General features: G+C 38.2%; 1 protein-coding gene across 15 annotated transcripts in view; it reads right to left on the bottom strand.

Moving 5' to 3' along the window:
* The window catches only part of DTNA (dystrobrevin alpha), a 451,514-nt gene that overhangs the window by 85,543 nt on the left and 343,520 nt on the right, over window positions 1-22,451 (bottom strand). For all 15 annotated transcript variants that reach the window (XM_049901507.1, XM_049901509.1, XM_049901502.1 and 12 more), the window contains 5 exons: window positions 20,200-20,354; window positions 13,212-13,317; window positions 10,408-10,574; window positions 7,897-8,021; window positions 975-1,058 (listed from right to left, as the gene is read on the bottom strand). In XM_049901507.1, the coding sequence (XP_049757464.1) occupies window positions 975-1,058; window positions 7,897-8,021; window positions 10,408-10,574; window positions 13,212-13,317; window positions 20,200-20,354 (637 nt within the window). The remainder of the gene's footprint in view (window positions 1-974; window positions 1,059-7,896; window positions 8,022-10,407; window positions 10,575-13,211; window positions 13,318-20,199; window positions 20,355-22,451) is intronic.

The raw sequence follows: 22,451 nt of genomic DNA, 5'->3' as shown, positions 1-22,451 counted from the left end.
GAGAGCACCTCTTGACCCCTGCATATTTCTAATGCATAACTCTTAAAGAAGTATCTCGTTCACCCTCTTTGTTCACCTGGGAGTGGATCTTGTACAAGAAGATGAGGTACATAGCCATCTTTTTTTTTTTAAGTTCTTGTTATTATCCATGAAATTACTTATAAGGAAGCTACATTTCCAAGTTTGATCTTCAGTCTCTAGCCTCAGGAATCCCAGAGTTCACCAAAAAGAGGATTCTTTTATAACTGGAGCTTTAAATAATGAGATGTTTCACGGTGTATATGATAATACACCATTGCACCTCGAAATTCCAATTGCCTGTCTTAAATCGACCACTACAAGAGCTGTGAAAGTGACTTTCTCAATGAAATATAATGCATGTGTGCCTGTAGTAAAATTTAAACATATCCCACATTCTTACTCTTGATAGATTATAAATGTCAGAAGTGACATTAATCCAAAAAGCCAACCAACCCAAAAAACCAATCTCATTGCAGTTGAGTCAATTCTGACTCAGCAACCCTGTAGGAAAGAGTAGAACTGCCCCACAGGGTTTCCAAGGCTGTAAGTCTTTATGGGAGTAGACTGCTACCTCTTTCTCCCACAGAGTGGCTGGTGGGTTTGAACTGCTGGCCTTTGGTTAGCAGCCAAGCGCTTGAACCACTGTGCCACCAGGGCTCCTTAAAAAGACAACAGCTCTCTTCAAATCCATCCAAATGAATAAAATGAAAACCTATGACAGACATTTATGAACTAGTATCCGATAATTTTTTTTTGTTATGGTAAATATATGTAACAAAACATTTGTCACTTTACCATTTTTTACATGTACAATTCAGTGACATTAATTACGTTTATCATGTTGTTCAACCATTAGCCATTATGTTTCTAATTTTTTACACTATTTTACTTGCCACAGAATCAAGGCTCATTACCAAAGAGAGAATTTATTTTATAATAAGATTGGAACTTACCTCCTGGTAATAAAAGGGCTTCCTGAGGAGGGAACAGAGTGGGAGAACAGGGTGTCATTCATGCTGGTTACAGGTCTGGGAGGCCTAAAACAAAGTATGGAAAATTAAAGTGAGTAAAAGCCACCAAAACAACAACAACAACAACAAAAATCTATCCTCCATCTCTCTGGGAAAGGGGCTGGAAAGATCAGAGTTCTATCTTGCCCAGGATCAAACACGAACTTTTACATTTTCAAATTAAATTCATTAAGTGTTTTGTTACAGATTGAATTAAGATATGTTGAAGCCCTAACCCATCCCCCCTCCTCGGTGACCTTGTTTGGGAATATGGTCTGCAAAGATGTTATCAGCTAACATGAAGTCATACTGGAGAAGGGTGGGTTCTAATCCAATATGAGTGATGCCCTTATAAAAAATACACAGACAAAGAAGGAAGATGGCCACGTGAAAAGAGAATCGTAGATCGAAGCGATGCATCTATAAGCCAAGGAATGACAAGGATTGCCAAGAACCACTAGAAGCTAGGAAGAAGCAAGAAAGGATCTTCCCTTCCTCCCTAGAGCCTTCAGAGAGCATGGATCTATTGACACCTTGATTTTGAACTTCTAGCCTCAGATCAGAAACTGTGAGACAATAAATTTCTGTTTGTTTAAGCCACTAAGTTTGTGGTAATTTGTTATGGCAGCCCTAGGAAACTAATACATGTTTTAAAGTCACGTTTTCCTGAGAATACATAATCTCAGTTAAATATTGAGAGGAAGAGCTGCAGAGATCACAGGAATGTTTATCCATGAGCTTTGAGCACTGACGTTTCATTTAGTCATAGCCTTGAATGGAACAAGCATTTTGAGGTAACCTTTTTACGTGTATTGTCTTCTAAAGGGAGAATCTGTGAAAACTTGGTGATTATCAGAATCCATATCCTCTTGAATTTCTGACGCTTTACGAACTTCCTTCTGTGTACACCACAACCATTGTTCCTCTTCCAACATGACCAGTCTGGAAGGAACCTTAGCTATCTATAACTGGAAGGGTGCGAAATGGTATTGTGTTTTTTGTTCTAAGTGAAGATGCAATTAAACTCCACAAAGATTTACTAAGTTTCTACTATCTGGGTAATCCATATGGTAATGTATGAGGTGTAAGACATTCCATAAAGTTTGCTTTTTTTTTTTTTTACATGATGAGAGAAAATAGGGTTCAATATTCCTCAGAATTGTCCCTGGCCCTCACCACCTACTACATCAAGTCAGTCACCACCTGTCTTACTTTTCACCTCATGTCATTCTTTACCTATCACCAATGTCTTAGTTCTGGTAAAAAAAAAAAAAAAAAAAAAATACAGCTAAGGCATCTATCTCATCTCCAAGCAGGTTTTAGTTTTATTTTAGCTTCCATGTAAGATATTCCATGGTAAGATGGGGTGGGATTTAGAATTCAGAAGACGGAGGCGACAATGGAGCAGGGCATCGTTCTGAGTCGGGAAATTTTGGTTTTGCTATATTTGACCTTGACAGTATAGGTATTTTTGAAGATGAGACATTAATTACGGTAGTCTGTGCAATCTATTTATGTACACGTGATTGAAACTCAAGTTTGTAAATGGTTTAACTTTTACTTTAGGAAACTAGTCAGTTTGGGATTCTACGAAGAAGACATTCAGGGAAAAAGGTAGATTATTTATGGGAATGGACATGATGCTATGCAGTTTTGAAATGTTAGTACTTTATACAAAACTTCACAGACATTTTTGCTTCCTGGTACCTGGTACTAAACTATTTTCCGATTTTGTAAGACACGTTATTTGTTGGATGAGGTCAAAACCATAGGTGCACTATTTCATTTACTCTAAACAGGTTAGCGGAAATTCTGAAAACTATCTATCTTAGTGTTTTGCATTACTTATCTAGGATGTGTCTTTGCTATAGGTGAGTAACACGAGGTTACTTTAAAACTAATTCTGCCTTGAGTTGAACCCCTTTATTTTAAAAGAAGGGTGCCAATTTTACACAAATGTCCTTTGTGAATTATAAAAGTCTATGAAACATCTTCATTGTAGTTTTGCAGAGTTGAAAAATAAAAATAAAAATAAAAATTTACCCCACATTTGTCGTTTCCTTTTTTTTTTTTAACTTTCTCATCTTACCCTATTCTCCAGGAAATGAGAAAACAAGTGGTTTAGAATGTTTTTTAACTAGCTTGTTACTTTACTTAACCTGGTCACTGTCTACAAAACTGAAATTGCAGCTCCACATTTATGAGTTCATTGTGAGACCCACAGTGGCGAACCATGGCACTGAATGCTGTCTTTGAGAGCAACTGAAATGGCTATTTCCTCAGTAATTAAATGGTAAGTTATCTTAATGAATAAATGGATCACATTGTGAATTTTAAACATATGTGGTCTTTCAAAAAAAGAAAAAGCTCCACAAGACAGGATAAGTCACAGGGAGGGGCCTTTTGTAAAATCTTCTTTCTGGACAAGACCTGGGGAACCTTCGAATCTCATAAACCAAAAGAACCACTCGTTGCCATCAAGTTGATTCTGACTCATGGTGAACCCATGTGTTACAGAGTAGAACTGCTCCCCAGGGTTTTTATGGCCGTAATCTTTAAGGAAACAAATCGCCAGGATTTCCTTCCATAGCACTGCTAGTTGGGCTCAATCTGCTAACCTTTAGGTTAGTAGGCTAGTGCAAACTGTGCCACCCAGGGACCTTTTGCATCTCTTAACCACTTATAAATCTTTGTAAGTGCACGGGGATGTTGGATTACTTACCAGGTATCACTTTTGGCAGCAAAAAATTGAACAGAATAAAGACTGTTAATCATAACATTTATAAGCAATATAATAGCTAAGAAGAGATGCCAAAATACCAAACTGTCACCACCTGCTCGTTTCTCCCTAAGGAATAAGTAATGACTGGAGGTACTTCTTTATGTATGTGTGTAAAATCCCTTGGCTGTAGTAAAACAAAGGTATTTTGAGTGTGTGACATGATTAATTCCCAATATGCAAGTGTGTGTGATCACAGTATTGTAATCTGTAAAAATTCTCTTGATTCAATTGCTATTTACTGCATCTAAGCCTAGTTGCAAAAGGTTAATTTAGCTCTGTACAAGTTAGACTGTACCACACTTTTGCCATTTTTCACACTTAAAAGTTGGAACTGAAGTATTATATAAGCAATGAAAAATATTTTCTAATTCATTTATTAGGTATTCATCAAGCATAAGCTATACATTTTTTTGTCTCAACTTACTACACTTATACTTTTTTTTTATACCTTATAACGACTGTTTATTGCTGAAGATTGGAGACAGTACCTGTGAGAGGACTTGCATCAATTTTAAACACAAATCACAAAAGAGCAAGATGTGTGTATTTAAGACTGTATAATCTTCAACATTAAATTCCATATCCATGGGCTCCATAACACTGTATATATTTCAGGAATGCATGAAGACATACCATTATCCCCCTCTTAAGAAATGTTTGCATTATACGTTTTTTAATTTGAATAGCGTCTTAAAAGGATTTGCACTAATTTTCACCATTAACACACTCTTTTGTAGTAACAATGAAGAAAAATCCTTTGAGTCTATACTGTAACGCTGCCTCCCCAGTTCAGCCAGCACATGACTTAGAGTAGACTATGCCCACCAGTACTGCCAATGCTCACACCCCTACTCACTGTCCCTTCTTACCTTTATGTGTGTAAGTGATAGATGTTGGGATATTTTTATGAACATAGATGAATATGTTCAAAGAACAACAAACACGTGGTTGGCACCACAATGAAAAGATTAAGAAATAATTTTTTGGAAAAACTGCAAGGAAAAGTCAGTGACAGAGTAAAGATGACAGAGACAGGCCCACAGCTAGAGAAGATATGTTTATTGCCAGGGATGTTTCCAAAGGACATAGTCTTATATGTAAAACATACTTTCATAAGTCAAGTTTCTTACTGCAAATATTCTTTCACTATGATGATATTTCCTCTGCTTAAAACCTTTCTGCCTTAAGGCATATTTGGAGTAAGAAATTAAGGACATTAAGTGGGGGTAGAGGGATTGGTGTATTTTGTTTCTTAAAAGTTTTGATCCACCTTATTTAATTGTACAGCACTGTATAAAAGTAGTATAATGGCTCATGATAAAAGAACATGCTTTGAAATGTCATATATTTCTGTTGAATTTTACAAAATTATATCTATGTACATTTAGAAGTGTGAATATTCACTAAATTCAGATACATGCAAATTATAGCAGATTAAGAGGGTATTCTTCTTTGTAAAAGATTAAAGTACAGCAACATTCGTTTTTCACTTAAATGGCCTTTATGTGCCTATGATAATTTCGAATAGCTAGAAGAGCAGCATATTTGAAAATTAAATGTCTTGGAAAATCCACCCTCCCGCCCCCAAAAGACATGGATAACTGTTTAGGGCAGTAGCATTTGGATAAAAAACAAACACAGAAAAAAATTTCTACAGCTAAAAATAGAAAAAACCCATTCTACTTTAACACAGATGGAACTTTCTGTTTCCAGAAGTTCTTGTATGTTATTTTGATAATTAAATATCTTGCACAATTTGCATTTTAAAATGAAAGACATTCACCCTGGAAAAATATATTGTCAGTGAGTATAGATCAGTATTTTGTCTCAATGGCAATTTTGAGAATCTGGTTAAATATATGAAACTTCTCTCAGAAAATACACACAGTTCACACATATATATATAGTATTTTGTATGAAATTTTACGTGAACCCTGAAATCTTTCCAGGGAACCCAAATTAAGAATCTGTTATGTAGATATTGCCCTCAGTTAATTCAGTAACACATCAGATCATACTGTTCCCATAAATTAAAGTTTAAAAAGTATTACTCATTAGCTAACCGAATAACTCTCATGCACACACATACCTACTGCGTGCAAGGCCCTGTGACATAATACTGAAGTGTGACTCACTCTGAAATTTCTTTTTACTTCACAGCCCCTCTTTTTCGCAAAGTGGGAGGCAGCACCCTAATTCCATTCTACTGTAAAGTTCTTAGAGCTGGGCTGTTCCCATCTATTTTATCTTTCTCACACTAAGCAGTGTAGCTTGAACGCTGCTCTCTGGGTGAAGCTGCTAGCAGGGCTGGTAGAAAGTGAGCTGGGGCAGAGCTCTGAGAGCACAGCCTTGCTCTCTCTTTGTATTCATCCCTCATTAGCAACTTCGTGATTGTTTTTAACTGGTGGTGAGGAGCAAAGTTGAGACCGTAGTAATCTCTTCCTCAGAAGGTCAGAGTAGGGGAACAGCTTGTATGAGGTAGCTTCTTGCAAGTGGTTGGTCCTTTGGGGACACTCGCACTTTTTTTTTTAATCTCTCCCGAACCCAGGTTTATTTTAAGGCTTATTTTTAGGGGCATGATTTCCAAAAAATAAGTTAACCACATTCTGCAGAATTTGTTTACATAGTTTTTTTTTTTTTTTGATCCTTAGCCAGTGCCAGCATGTAAGCTAAGAAATAGGAGCCTCTAGACTATGTGCATTTGCTCAGGGGATTGATCCCTTGAAACACACTGAGGAGCAAACAAAGTAAAGCCTCACAGTATGTACACAAAGCTCATAGACTTGAGGCAACACAAACCACTTGATGGTATTTGCTTAGGTCAATCAGAGAAAAGAGAACTGCTTTCTTGAAGATCTCATTTCCACCACAGTGCCTCTTAGGGATCATATTCTGAACTACCAGAAACTTTGCATTGGTGAACTTCTAATATCGGTAGGTCTAGTCATCCCACCTCTTGATGTCAACATGCAAACATGGGACTTGCAGTACAGCAGGTCCCTCTGAACTGTGAAAAATCAAAGACAGTATATAAGGGGGGCACCCACCTATCCTAGAGGTATTCAGAGGCACCTGTGACTACATAATTCCTAACGGTTCACAGAAGCAAGCAATGCGCTTCTTCTTTTGTGCCCAAGATAATAACGAGGAAGAAACTTTCTTCTACTTCACTGTTGTTGTTCTGTGCCTTTGAGTCATTTCACAGTGACACTATGTGACAGAGTAGAACTGCCCCATAGGATTTTCTAGGCTGAAATCTTTATGGGAACAGATCACCAGGTCTTTTATCCCGTGGAGCTGCTGGGTGGATTCAAACCACCAACCTTTCATCCACCAGCCAAGTGCTTAACGGTTGCACCACCAGGGCTCCTTTTCTTCTGCCTAAGCTTCCTCCATTATCCTGAGAGAGACTCTGGGCATGAGGCTTCTCTGGAAGGTGGAAGGGATGAGTGGTAGTACCATTCCCTGGTCCACCTCCTGCAAACTCATATGTACTTTGGAGAAAATTTTTTGAAATAATCCATTTGTGGTTGTTTTGATGACTTTTCCCACTGACTGCCCTCTTCGACCCTCCCCTGCTCAGGCTATGTTGCTTTTAAGGTTATGTAGCTTGGAATTAAAACAAAAAAAAAAAAAAAAAGAAGAAGAAGAAGCAATTTCTGGGTTTCTGGAATTTTTAAGATGACTGGCTTTGCAGAGACATGAAATAAAGAGCTTTTATATTTGTGACTGAAAGCACATATGATGTTAAGACATAATATGCTTATAATTTTCATACCATGGTAATTCCACTGACTGTTAACTTCCAGTTGTACAAACTCCACTAACATCCATATGTTATAGCTATGCTTTATGAATAGCTTCCACCTGGGTGAATTATGTTAGTATTGCATACCTTACTTGTCCAGCTGGGCAGAAGTACTACATACCTCAGCACGAAAACATATGACATGACTTTTATTCTTTTTTAAGTTAAATTTGAAAACTTGGTCCCCGACAAACGATATAAAATTGACTTTGTATGGATCCAGACCTATGTCAGTGAAGAAAGATGCTGCTTAATCTGGAGGCAGAGATACTCACACGATGTGAGCCAGGTTGAGAGGTTTCTCAGGCTGGTCAGGGAACATGGGGTGCAGAGGTTCACGGCTGGAAGCACAGCTCAGAGACTTGCTTAATGCATTAGTTAGCTTCTTAGCAGGTGATTTCTGGAAAGAACAAGAAAGGTAGAAGTAATAAGAAATAACATCTATGTTAATACTTTATCAGATGCCTTGCTTTTCATAATAGGTAGACATTCATTTGTTCATTCAAGAAATCCTTCTTGAGTAACTTCTATAAGACAGGAAAGGAGCCCTGGTGGCACACTGGTTAAGCATCTGGCTGCTTACTGAAAGGTCAGCGGTTGGAACCCACCAACCACTCTGTAGAAGAAAAATGTGGCAGTCTGCTTCCATAAAGATTTACAACCTTGGAAACACTACAGGGCAGTTCTGCTCTGCCCTATAGGGTTGCTATAAGTAGGAATCAGCTTGATGGCCATGGTTTATAAGACAGGAAGTTTGCTGGATGCTGGGGATAGAGTGTTGGAGCAAGCCACTAGGTTACCTGTCCTCCTACTGCTTAGTGTTAGCAAGTGCTGTGATAAATGCAAGCTCTTATTGTACATGGGACCCATGAGCTGGGAGTTAATCGATCAGCAGGAGTCTTACTTGACAAAAACTCAGGGGAAAGAGAAGGGAATTCCAGATGGAGGAAGCAGCAACTGCAAAGAGAAGAAGAAGAGACCAGATCCTGGAGAGGAAAGCAAGAGGCAGATCATCAAGGTTCTTATACTCCACATAAAGGACTGTAGTCTTTATCTCAGGGGCAGTGGAAGCCAATGAGACATTTAAATCACAGGAGTGACAGGATCAGGCCTGATTCTGGAAGAATTGCTCTAGCTTAAGTACAGAAAAAGGTCTGGGAGGGGATAGGAGTGGAAGGAGGGTGATGAGTAGGAGTTTTCGCAGGTCTCCAGGTGAGAGGTGTTTCAGGTGTGGCCTAAGGCATCCAGTTAGAAGTAAAAGTGGAACTTAAATCTGAGTCTTCAGAGGGCAAAGTCCTCTTTCATTTAGGTAAGCGGAATGTTTATCTTAAAATTTCACATCCAAAATGATAAAAAAACAGTCTACTAATCAAATAAATCTTTAACCAAAATTTACCTTTCCATGAGAAGTCATTTATAATTTTGTCAGTTCTTTTAATTCAGACAGTCCATAACTGCTATTATTCTGAAGTGATTTTTGTTTTCATTATTTAAAGAGGCTCCTTATGTGGTTTTAACATGTCTGACAGTGAAATATGATTGGTCTTCAAGCACCAACACTCCAGGATTGGGATAGAAGAAGTTTAAAGTTTGGTAATAGGTTAACCGTAAGAATATAAAAAGTGTTCTCTCCTATCTTCTATAATGAATTGTATTTCATGATCTGGGCTAATATTTCTATCCTCAGCATATGACATAACCAAAAGGGAGGGCAGCACTCAAACTGGCACGAAGCCTTCAGCAGATGCTGCCTTAGTGAAGAACTGTTAGTTGAGTTCGGAATCTGACAGGCGATAATAGTATGTTTACACTGAATCTCAGTTCCTAATAGTAATCCTTAGAAAGAACATTCTGATTTAAAATGCATATTCTCAAGATTTTCTTTTCTTAATGAACAATCAGTTAAACTTTAAGTGAGTATCGGTTGAATTTTAACACATTAAAATATAGGCAAAATCATAAAAGGTTTTTTTTTTAATTGTTTTGTTTTAGGTAATCAAATTATTCCAAGAGGGACTGGCAGGAGCCGATGGCACATGCCACAAAAAACAACCTATATGTAGAACAATATTTTAACAGAAGCAAAGAGCAGCATCATTGGAGCTTAACTGAGACAGAAATGAGCAAACTGTAAACCATTTGAACAGCAAGCACACTGAGATAGTCTAACTTTTCTTACTGACCCAGTGCCCTGTGCAAGAAAATACATCTACCACATGAATAGGCACTCACAGGTCACCTTTAGCAATCCGGTCATTCAGGCTGTTCATGAAAAGACAATTTGCTAATATAACCACGATCCTCCCAGCCCTGCAGAAAAGTAAAATCAAATGGTATCATTAAGCCCACACTCCCACCCTTGTTTAAGTTCAAAAATCTTAGAATTCCAGAATCTAAGGAAAAAAAAAAACTAACAATAATTTTTAAGCAATTCCCACAAAAAAACAAAATAAGGAAAAAAGCTTAACTTACTGTGAAAATAAGATTATGTTCCAGAAGGTATCTGCTGTTCAGTTGTTATGTAAATTAGTAATGAATTATCTGTATTCCAGCAAGTAACACAGTTTGAGTTTTCCTATAGTTTATGTTCCAGGAAGCCACATTAGGCTCAGATATAATAAGAGATTCCAGTAAGGCAGGATGGGGAGGGGGATAAGGGAAGGAGTGCTAGACTTGGGGTAGAAAATAAGTTTGTTCCTTAACTCTGTCACAATCCTTGATATTTCCTTTCATCTTGGGCAACGCTTCCACATCCAACTGTAAGTATGGCATGGACCTTGCCTTACCCATGACGTGTACTCTTTCATTTGGTGCTGGTTGCTGTGGGAACCGCTGGCATGTCCCCTCCAGAAGCAGTCCTGACAGAGCTGGTAATTGTGACACTGTTGGCATCGGTAGCGAAATCCCATCATACTCTCACTGTGGCAGTAGGAACACTCAACTGGATGGAAGACTAGGGAGAAATAAATGAAGAAGGAAATTTAAAAAAAGAATGAACATAATAAGGAAACATATAGCTTAATAGAATTGGATTTTTCTGCTGTGTGCCATGACTTTAGATGATGGTCAGTCTTGGCTGAGAGAAGCATTAAGTTTATTATTCCTGAAATCTTAACAACCATTTCAAGCATGTGTGTGGGGGTGGAAGAAATGAAATCGTGATAGAGAATGGGTGTCTGCTTAACACAAATCTCTGTAATGCCATTTGCTCTCTTTACTCCCATCTCTTACACTACAAGAATATAAATGACCCAAAGCAGCTGGTCTTTCCAAAAAACTGCTCTCTGTCTCCAGGAGACCAGGACAGCTCAGTGGGAGACTCAGAAACACAATGGATGAATACAGCTGACTGTCCAGAGGGTAAAGAGCAAGTATTAGAGGAATGGAGAATGAGAGAAGGAAAAAGAAGGGGGGATGGGGGAAGAGTAGAAAACCTGGAGGAGAGTAATGAGTGACTTTCAAAAACCGGGTGGCTAATGGAATGGCTACTTAATGACTGACATTGCCTTCATCTAAGAAACAGATTTTTTTCTTTCCTGAGGCAGGTGGATTAAAAAACAAACAAACAAACAAACCCGTTGCCCTCAAGCTGATTCCGACGTACATATCGACCCTACAGGACAGAGTAGAACTGCCCCACAGGGTTTCCAAGGAGCAGTTGGTGGATTCAAACTGCCAGCCTTTAGGGTAGCAGTTGAGCTCTTAACCACTGCAGTGGACAGGGGCCCCGAAAGATATTTATGTTATATGAATATAGTTCTGATTCAGATAGTTCAAAAAACACTTAACTTTCTTTGGCAGAAAATTCAATTACCAAGCAGGCAAGGTAAAATATTTGAGATTTGAAGTTAATAATCAGATCCAAGTAATTACGTACATGCTATGAAGTACAGAGATTAAAATAACAACATCTCTTGCCTTGGGTAAAGCTATTCTCTGGCTAGCCATTCGGGAAAAACAATGCAAATCAGAATAAGTGAAGATAAAAAGTAAATTGTAAAAAAATAAGGACATAACCATTTTTTAAAATCTCTTATCCTCTGAACAAGCATCATATCCTCTTTTTTCTGGCCGTTGGGAGATGGGGGTGGGAACTATATCTAGGAACAACCTGGATCTGGGACAGCGCCTAGGAAACCCATGTCCTACAACAGGAAATATTAAGAGAGAAGTGATGACATTACAGCTTTATGGTTGGAAAATGACTAGTTCTGGAACTGTTAGCAGTAATACGAACTGATTCTGTATGACTGTATGATCTGGACCTCAAATGCTCTTTGCTTCTGCGTATGGATAGGAAGAAAATATCTATGATCACTAGTGACTGCAGAGAAACTGGTAAATTCATTCTTTAAATTTTCTTCATGAGCAAAACAAGATAATTTTTAGATAAGTTTTAAGCTAAAAGAGATGATAAAAGCAGATTCTGAAAGTTCTGAAAGGGAATTCAAAATTAGGCTAATTTTAGCTGCAATATGTATTAACATGAAACCCTGGTGGCGTAAGTGCTACGGCTGCTAACCAAAGGGTCGGCAGTTCAAATCCGCCAGGTGCTCCTTGGAAACTCTATGGGGCAGTTCTACTCTGTCCTATAGGGTCGCTGTGAGTCGGAATCGACTCAACGGCACTGGGTTTGGTTTTTTGGTTTTGATGTATTAATAAAATATATAGAAGTTATGATTCTTAGAAAGAGATACAGGGTAAATTACTTTCTATTCAAGTTTCGGGAAATTTCAGGTTAAATCAAATAATAAATAAGAACAACTAAAGATTAGATGGACCCTGCTGGCACAGTGGTTGAGAGCTCTGCTGCTAACCAAAAGGTTGGCAGTTCAAATCCACCAGCTGCTCCTTGGAAGCCCTATGGGGCAGTTTTACTCAGTCCTGTAGTGTTGCTATGAGTCAGAATTGACTCGACGGCAATGGGTTTGGTTTTGGGTTTTAACGATTAGATGGAGGCAATAAATTGTTCCATGTTTAAATTTATTTAAATTTTGTTCAGAACTATATTTCATTTTAAATTTGGATATGCCAACAGTAATTGATTTTTATGATAGAAATAGCTGCCTTCATAAAAAAAATCATGTTACAAAAGCTACACTACTATTTTACAGAACTACAACTATTGAAAGTTTAGTATTTGAAGCATATGATGGAAGATTAGCAGGCAGCTACCACCCAATCTTTGCCATTTCCCCCGCCTATTCTTGGCCAAGCACTTAGGAAGAAACCATCAGTGTCATGTATAGCAATACTGGAAATTCAGATCGAAAACAAATAACACAAAATGTCACATTCTTTATAGAGGTTCTTCTCCTTCTGCTCTTCCAAGTCTTTAAGCCACATCTAACTTGTAAGTGATAGGTATGCGATGAGATTTGATCAAATTTTAGAATGGACAGTCCTCCTATAAGCCCTTACTGATCAGGGAGAACATTTAGTTCTATATACATACTAAACAAAATAAAAAACAAAACAAGAACTATTAAATAGACTTCCTAAAACAATGACCTTGACATAATAAATGTAGACCTGATGGTTTAATTTCAATAATTTAAAAAGTTGTCTTTGTTCAGTAGTAAGTACTTACCATTTTCTACGTTTGCCAGTCGATGCAGAAGGGGCAACCAGACCAGGCACTGGGGAGGAGGATCAGACATAAGTGTGTCCAAGAAAGCATTTAACGTGACTTTTTTCTGCATCAGAGACAAGCAAAAATCAAGAATAAGAGAGAATAATCTTAATCTACCTGGAAGGCAAGTCTTTGAGGCTAAAGAAATAAGGCATTCAATTAACCTCTAATACGAAGAAATAAGATTTGTCAACCGTGCTATTTAAGCTGGTTCAGGATTTGATACATTGATTGCTTTTTATACTTAAATATACGCAGGAATTTATTATCTCCACTGAGGCTCAGTCAACATCTTCAAAATGAGAAAAACAGTTCTAAGAGCATCACTTTCATATATGAGGGACTGTACAAAAAAGATGGAGAGAAATTCTCCACAGAATTTTACCAAGTATAAAATTCCCATTATCAGTCAGTCCTCTAAATTTGTAGAACAACTTCTCTTTCAAACTTTCTCAACTTCTGTAAGTACTAAATATTTAGTAGTCAATGTGAATGGCATATTATACAAGATTAGTGCAATACATAATCCTTTAGAATGAATACTTTAGATTTTTAAAAATTCTCTTCTCTCCTTTCTTCCAAACAAGTTGCTGTCGAGGAGATTCCAACTCATAGTGATCCTATAGGACAGAGTAGAACTGCCCCATAGGGTCTCTAAGCAGAGCCTGGTGGATTCGAATTGCTGACCTTTTGGTTAGCAGCTGTAGCTCTTAACCACTACGCCACCAGGGTTTCCATATATATATATATATATATATATATATATATGTATATATATGTTTCTTTTGAAATGACAAAGATAAAATATTGATTTAGATTTTTTTTAATATGAATGATAAAAATACATATTTATATGTAAAATAATTATTTTATTTGAAATTTAGAATTCAAATATGAAAGTAGATGGGGTGTTAAGAGCAACAGTTTAATTTTTCAGATAAGAAAACAGTTTTGAAGTGGTAAAGTATCTCTCAAAGCCCACAGCTTACTATCAAATGAACTAGTACTAGCACTTGTAACTCACAAAACATTTGTTTTTTTACTCTTTAATCTTTTATTCTGAGCATTTACTTATAATTTTAGCTTTTCTTCATAATACTAAAGAGCTTAAACTTTTAATAATAATCTTGATAGGATTGATATCAAGATTATTATTAAAATATATATTTTATAAAACATAAGCAATGAGACAGTATTTAAAAAAGGTTAACACAATTTAGAGGTGGTGCAGTGGTTAAGTGCTCATCTGCTAACCAAAAGGTCAGTGGTTCGAACCCACCATCCACGGGAGAAGGGTGTGTGACAGTCTGCTTCCATAAAGATTTGCAGCTTTGGAGGCTAAAAGACACATGAGGAAATGCTCGTGATCACTAGCCATTAGAGAAAAAAAAATCAAAACTACAATGAGAAACCATCTCATGCCAACATTACTGGCACGAATCAATAAGACAGAAAATAACAAATGTTGGAGAGGCTTCGAGGAGATTGGAACTCTTGTGCACTGCTGGTGGAAATGAAAGATGGTACAACCATTTTGGAAAACAATATGGCACTTTCTTAAAAAGCTAGAAATAGAAACACCATACGATCCAGCAATCCCACTCCTAGGAACATATCCTAGAGAAAGAAGAGCTGTCACATGAATAGACATGCACCCCCATGTTCACTGAAGCACTATTCACAATAGCAAAAGGATGGAAATAATCTAAGTGTCCATCAACAGATGACTGGATAAAGAAACTATGATACATACACACAATGGAATATTTTGCAATAAAGAACAACCATGAACCTGCAAAATATCTCACGACATGAATGAATCTGGAGGACATTATGCTGAGTGAAATAAGACAATCACAAAAGAACAAATACTGTATGAGACCACCATTATAAAAACTCATGAAAAGGTTTACACACAGAAAGAAATAACCTTTGATGGTTATGAAGAAGGGAAAAAACACTAGACAATAGATAAGTAGTAACTTTGGTGAGGGGTTAAGACAGTACACAACACTGTGAAAGTCAGCACAACTTGACCAAGGCAAAGTTATAGAAGCTTCATAGATACATCCAAACTCATTGAGGGACCGAATTACTGGGCTGAGGGGTGGGGACCATGATCTCAGGGAACATCTAACTCAATTGACGTAACATAGTTTATAAAGAAATTGTTCCATGTCCTACTTTGGAGAGTAACATCTGGGGTCATTAAAGCTTGTTAGCAGCCATCTAAGACACTCCACTGGTCCCACCTCATCTGGAGCAAAGGAGAATGAAGAAAACCAAGATACAAGGGAAAGATTAGTTCAAAGGACAAGTAATGGACCACAAATACCACAGCCTCCACCAGACTGGGCCAGCACAACTAGGTGATGCTTGGTTACCACCACCGACTGCTCTGGCAGGGATCACAATAGAGGGTCTTGGACAGAACTGAAGAAAAATGTAGAACAAAATTCAATCTCACACACACACACACACACACACACACGCAAAATATCAGACTCACTGGTCTGACAGAGACAGAAGAAACCCAGAGAGTATGGGCCCCGGACACCCTTTTAACTCAGTAATAAAGTCACTCCTGAGGCTCATCCTTCAGCCAAAGATTAGATAGGCCCATAAAACAAACAATAATACACATACCTCAAGCATGTATACAAAACTAAATAGGCACACCAGCCCAGGGGTAGGGGCAAGAAGGAAGGAGGAGACAGGCAAGTTGGACAAATGGAAATGGGAACCCAAGGTCTAAAAGTGGAGAGTGTTGACACATTGTGGGGTTGGCAACCCAGTGTCACAAAACAGTACGTGTATTAATTGTTTAATGAGAAACTAATTTGCTCTGTGAACCTTCATGTAAAGCACACACACACACAGAAATTGTTGGAAAAAAAAAAAGGATTTACAGCCTTGGCAACCCTATGGGGCAGCTCTACCCTGTCCTATAGGATCATTATGAGTTGGAATTGACTCCACGGCCTGTGGTTTTTTTTTTTAAGTTTTAACCACTTTTTAGATATCTAAAAGACCATTGTTTTTCAAAACAATCACTTGGGGCGGCTTTGGGCTTTTTTCGATGAAGCAGTTGAAACAGTTTTGGAATTTTATAATTTGAATTGTATTTATACCAGTTCATGAAGCACAAAAATAAACCGATCTTATTACTTTTGTTTGTGCTACCTCTTTTTGCACCTCAAATATTCTTATCCCTTTTGAGCATTTACCATATTGGCTAAAAATCACTTCTGGAATTTCCAAACACATTATTATGATTTCATCATGTATAAACTTATCATCATTGAGGATATATACAAGATCGTACATCAAGATGCCCCCTCCAAAAAACCTAAACCTGTTGCCAGCAAGTGGATTCCGACTCATAGCACCCCACAGGACAGTCTATAGGATATTTCAAAGAATATTCTGAGCAATGGCAACATCATAGCATATTTATTTCTTTTTGAATACGTAGGTTCTATTATGTTTAAAAAATCTGTCCTATTACTCTAGCTAGTCTTGAAAGAGGACTATTCTGAGGCATTAGTAAATTTACTGAGGATTCTATAACACACTTCCTAAAAGCTAAGAATTCAGCAGTAGATAAAAATTTTTCTTGTTCCTGTGATTAAGTGATTCAACATAACATGTGCTTATAATTCCTTGGGTCAGACCAGCTGCACATTTGTAGATACGAACTGACCATGTACAAAACAAAAGTAGAACAACACCAGCAAATTGGAATTTGAGTCAGAAGACCAGAGTTAAAGGCCCACCCCCTGCACTCATTAGCTGCGGACTTTAAAGCACTTAAAAAAAAGAAAAACAATATTTTCCTTGTTACTGCACAGGGTTATTGCAAGGCATAAATCAGATAAATCCCTTTGTGAACTGTAAAGGACTGTAAAAAAAACAGAAGTCATACATTTAGAATGTCATGAAAAAAGTTCGAAGGCATTGAAGCTGTAAAAAATTAGGTTAGTGGATTTCTGTTTTGAAATAATGGACACAGTTTTAAAAGTTAATTTCAGTAAAAAAAAAAAAAGACTCATTCTGAAATGAGTATAATTTGTTGCAGTATTTGTTGAGTGCCTTTTATAGGACAGTGACAGTAACTTTTTAAAGACACATAGATGGTTAAGATAGGAAGCTTGGTGTCTTGTGAAACGCTTCTTGAAGACAATGACATCTGAGCAAAAAGAAGTAGTTGGTGGCAAGAAATGCATAGGACACTCAAGACAGAGAAAACAGCATCAACAGAAGGACAGACTCAGGATAAAGAGGGTGGTGTGAGAGGGAAAGGAGGTAGAGGACCCCATCTGAGGGAGGGGGATGAGCTGGAGAAAGATAGAAGGGCCCACAGGGCCTTGAACGCAACCTCAAGAAGGCAAGTGTTGCCCTGTAGGCAAGGAAGGCCGCTAACAGGAGAGTGGCATGGTGGTATGTGGGCATCGTGGGAAACAGATTAAAACAGAGGACACTGCTCCTGTTTTCTCCCTGTTGTTTTATACACATTTTGAGGGCTCCCTAAAATGTTTTTTAAAATGAGGTTCCAAAATAGTTTGGAATGCAATGGGGGTGTATAATGAATAAACAGAGGTACAAACAAGGAAAAGTAGTGACAGGAGATCAATTTGTACGTTAATGCAACAGCCCAGGCGATTGATGCTAGAGAAGGAAACAGATCTGAGGAAATGTTAGAAGGTGGAATCAGCAGTACTTGATGATGATTGGTGGGAAGCTCTGGGTGAGGAGGAGGAGTCTGGCAAGAGGCTTAGGTGAATGGATCTATTCTGATGTCACCAATCCCAAAAGGAAATCTAAAGAGGGGTGTGCTTTAGTTGGGGGCAGAGATAAGGAGGCATGCCCTAGATACAGCACCTAAGGCTGCCTGGGGTAGGGCAGTGGGAGGTCAGAAAGGATTCCTGGGTGAGATGACATGGGAGCAGTTAGTGCTTAGTGTATCAAACCTTCCTTCACTTATTTTGTGCCTCAAAATAGGATGGATAGATTCTGATAGTACGTAAATCCAGGACCATAATACCTAACATCTTTTACCATGGTGTTATCTAAAGATAAATTCATCCAGGAAGCAGTGGCTTTCCTTTGTCCATGTGATCTGTGCTACTTTGATCTCAGTCTTTGGGACCCCACTGGTCACTTTCCAAGATCAGCAGGAAGGGAAGGTCCTTTTAGCTACACATTTCCTGATACTGGAGAAAATATCCGAGTGATAAGAACACATGCTTTGGAGTCAGTAAGAGTAATGATTAAGAACAAAGGCTCTGAAATATGACATTGACTTGCATCCTGGCTTTGCCACTTACTATCTATTTTACATGCTGAGCTGCAGTTTCCACATTGTTAAATAGGGACAATACTAGTACTTCTCTCAGAGGGCTACATAAAACCAAAGCCAAACCTGTTGGCCATCAAGTTGATTCCGACTCATAGCGACCCTATGGGTTATGGAGAGGAGTAAGTGGTGTAATGCTGTAAAACATTCATCAACGTGCCTAATTCCCTGGAAATGCTTCACAAACATGAAGTATTTAGCCATATTCAAATCCTTGTTCTGTTACTGACTAGTTGGGTGACCTTGAGTAAATTACTTAACCTCTTTGATCCTTAGCTCATCATTGAAAGATGGTAGTTGGGAAAGAAAGAGTTAAACATAGGTAAGTTGGTTGGCTCCTGTCTTGGTGGGGAGGCCTCCAGCAGTTTGGACCTCCCAGACTACAAGGTAAACACTGATGAAATTTATTAGGTTGACAGTAAGTGTTTTCTAAGAGCTGCTATGTACTGACTTCTTATTCAAGGAATTATTTTAGACGATGGATCTGGTTACTTTGGATATTTTAAAATTGTAAACAAACCTTTCATTTGTGGGTTTACAAATCACTAACTACCTTGCTATGTAGGAGAGTGGATGTTAGACACGTAACCTTTCCACATGACTAAAAACCAGTTGCCGTGGAGTCGATTCCAACTCATAGCAACCCCCTGTGTGTCAGGGTAGAACTGTACTCCACATGGTTTTCAATAGCTAATTTTTCAGGTGTAGATCTCCAGGCCTTTCTTCCAGGGTGTCTCTGAGTGGACTCGAACTTCCAACCTTTTGGTTAGCAGTCAAGGACTTAACTGCTTGTGCCACCCAGGGACTCTTTCTTCACGACTGCTGTTGTTGGGTGCTGTTGAGACAATTTCTACTCAGAATGACCACATACGACTCAGTAGAACTGCCCCGTAGGGTTTTCTTGGCTGTAATCTTATGGAGGCAGATCACCCGATCTTTCTTCCATGGAGTCACTGGATAGATCTGAACCACCAATCTTTTGGTTAGCAGCCGGGCACTTAATTGTTTGGGCTACCAGGGCTGAGGGATATAAATATGGAGAGCCTCTGAAACGAAGCAGCTTCCCTGTGCTAATTTATACCACACCCCAGTAACAACTCCCCTGACTCTAAAACGTGCCACGTCGTGGAAGGTTTAAGCAGCTGTTTGTTGTATTATGGGCCTTCCAGATCTCAATGGGCCATGAGCTTTGAGTCCTTTCTTGTTTCTTTGCTAAACACTGGTAAAGCTTGGTGCCGGGTCAGACTTGTGTTTCATGTGAGGCTGAGAGACAATTCTGCCCTTTCCATAGTGCAGTGATGATAATGACACCGAGGTCACAGGGTTGTTGTAAGGAGTCAATTAGAAAAAGCAAGTAAAGTTTTATCTAAGCATGACCTGGCTCTTGGTCAGTACATATAACTATTATCATTACCCAGGTGTAATGGGTTTAGCTGCTGGTTCAGAGGTCATTTGCCTGAGGAAGAAAATATACAACAGCTTGTTATTATGAAGAAGCATTTGTCGAAGATTATGTGACTTGGTATGACACACAGAAAAAAAAGCAACAACCATTTGAGAGATACTTCCTTAAGCATAATTTTTCCTTACCTGTTGAGAGAAACAGGATCTAGCTGACTGCTCCGTATAACCAAAGGAAGGACCTTCAAAAACTGCTGTGGGTAGTTTGAGAACTTCGCGGAGGAACTGGTCATATCGTCCATAAACCATTACCCCACTGGAGTCAGAAATCATTGAAAAAATATCTGACAGAAAGAAAAGGGAATAACATATTTTGATAAGATATAGAAATGATTTCTTCTCAAGTTAATTAAAAACCAAATCCAAACCCACTGTTGTTGATTCTGATTCAGCAACCCTATAGGAAGGACAGAGTAGAACTGCTCCATAGGGTTTCCAAGGAGCGCCTGGTGGATCTGAACTGCCAAGCTTTTGGCTGGCAGCCGAACTCTTAACTACTACGCCACTAGGGTTTCCTTGAGGTCAATTAACAACTCATAAATAATGCAGTAAGAGTATTTTTGTATACTTGATAAATATGCTGACCTCATGTGAAAGTCACAAGGAGAGTTTTATTATAAACTGGGGTGTATGTGTACCTATTTACCTGGCTATTTAGCTATTTATCAGTCTGCATTATCACTAAAACTTGTGGAATTTTGGCTTCAGGTATTTGAAAAACGAAAGACACAATGGGGATAAGAACGCAACTAAAACCCTTGATTAACTTCCCACAGAAGCAGAAAACTTTCTATAAATCCTAGTGTTCTCGGTGGAAGCCTCTTGATTTACGGGAGAGGCTCTTTTTGACTCATGCAGCGAAGAAGCCTGGCCTTGTGAATGATCAATGAGGCAAAGTCAGTGTCCTGGAATATTCTCTGTAGAGCTGGTGGTTTCACTGAACCTGTATTCTTCAGCTTCTGCCATTATGTGCACTTAATGAATATTAATGGCATAATTTCCCAAGGTACTTTATGATTCCTGTGTGGAAATCACTATTGGAATGAAAGGGTTTGCTATTATGCAGTTTGTCACCATGCTAACTAGATTGTCACTAGGCCAGCACCACTGCCAGGATAAACTGTTATAAGTTCAACGGGCCACTTCATTTTGGGTTTAATTTTTTAAGGTCAAAATGTAATCTGGGGACATTTTGCTTTTATACCATGGTCAGACGTTAAGCATAATATAGGCTTGTACTGGATTATGTTTTGAGGAAGTGAATTGACTCTCACTTTCTTTAAATACTCATACCAAGAAACCCAGTTATAATGGATTTCTGCTGTGTTCCAAATAGTTTATTTATCATGAGGCTAAACAAATTTTATATGATCAGACAAATTGATGTTGTTTTCACCTACCTTGGATTTTATCTTTCATGTTCCATTTTACATAATCAAAAAAAAAAAGTTGCCAACAGCAAAAAAGAAAACTCATATAATTCTAAATATAAAAAAACTCAAGAATTCCAATCAAAAATGGGAAAAGGAAACCTAGGAGAGGCAAATCTGGCCCCTTTATTAGAGCTGCCATCTTTTTTCTCTAGACAGGTTGGTTGACTATAATTGGTCATCTTGATTATCTTCTAGGCTCTGATTTTCTAGGACAGGGAATATTCTAGTCTAATAGCCTAGGTTTTTCAAAAAACCCACTGAAAGAAATTAGACAATGCCTCTAATTAAAGCAAAGCAGAAGGAGTATCAACATTGACTTTTCACAAACTTGAAGCTAATATTAACTTATCTGTGTCAAGTTCTGCTAGCTGACAGCCAAACCAGGGCTAGATCACCAGGATTAAAGGAAAGCAGCTTTTAATGGCCACTCAGGTTTTTAAAAAGAAATGAGAGGATTTTGAGGAAGCTAAAGAAAAAAAAAATTTTTTTTTTTTTTTATTAAAACCATACATACTTAGAACAGTGTTTGGCATCCAGTACTTGGTACAGTTATTTTTAATATTAATTACACATTGCTTTATTCTATCATCTACTTGATATGTTTAGGCTTGCTTCCTCAATGTGATTGTTCTGGAAGGGTCCAGACCATATTCTATACCACCTTTGTATTTGCTACAGCTCCATACAGTGATAGCTACTTCTTGTTGTTGTTAGGTGTTGTCGAGTCACAGCGACCGTATGCACGACAGAACAAAACACTGCTGGGTCCTGTGCCATCCTCACAATCCTTGCTGTGTTTGATCCTACTGTTGTAGCCACTGTGTCAATCCATCTCCTTGAGGGTTTTCCTCTTTTTTGCTGAGCCTCTACTAAGCATGATGTCCTTCTCCAGGTACTGGTTGCTCCTGATAACATGACCAAAATACATGAGATAAAATCTCGCCATCC

This window comes from Elephas maximus, chromosome 11, assembly GCF_024166365.1.
Source record: "Elephas maximus indicus isolate mEleMax1 chromosome 11, mEleMax1 primary haplotype, whole genome shotgun sequence".
Lineage (NCBI taxonomy): Eukaryota > Metazoa > Chordata > Mammalia > Proboscidea > Elephantidae > Elephas > Elephas maximus.
The sequence above is the reverse complement of the archived record's forward strand: the minus strand, read 5'-3'. Positions and strand labels throughout refer to the sequence as shown.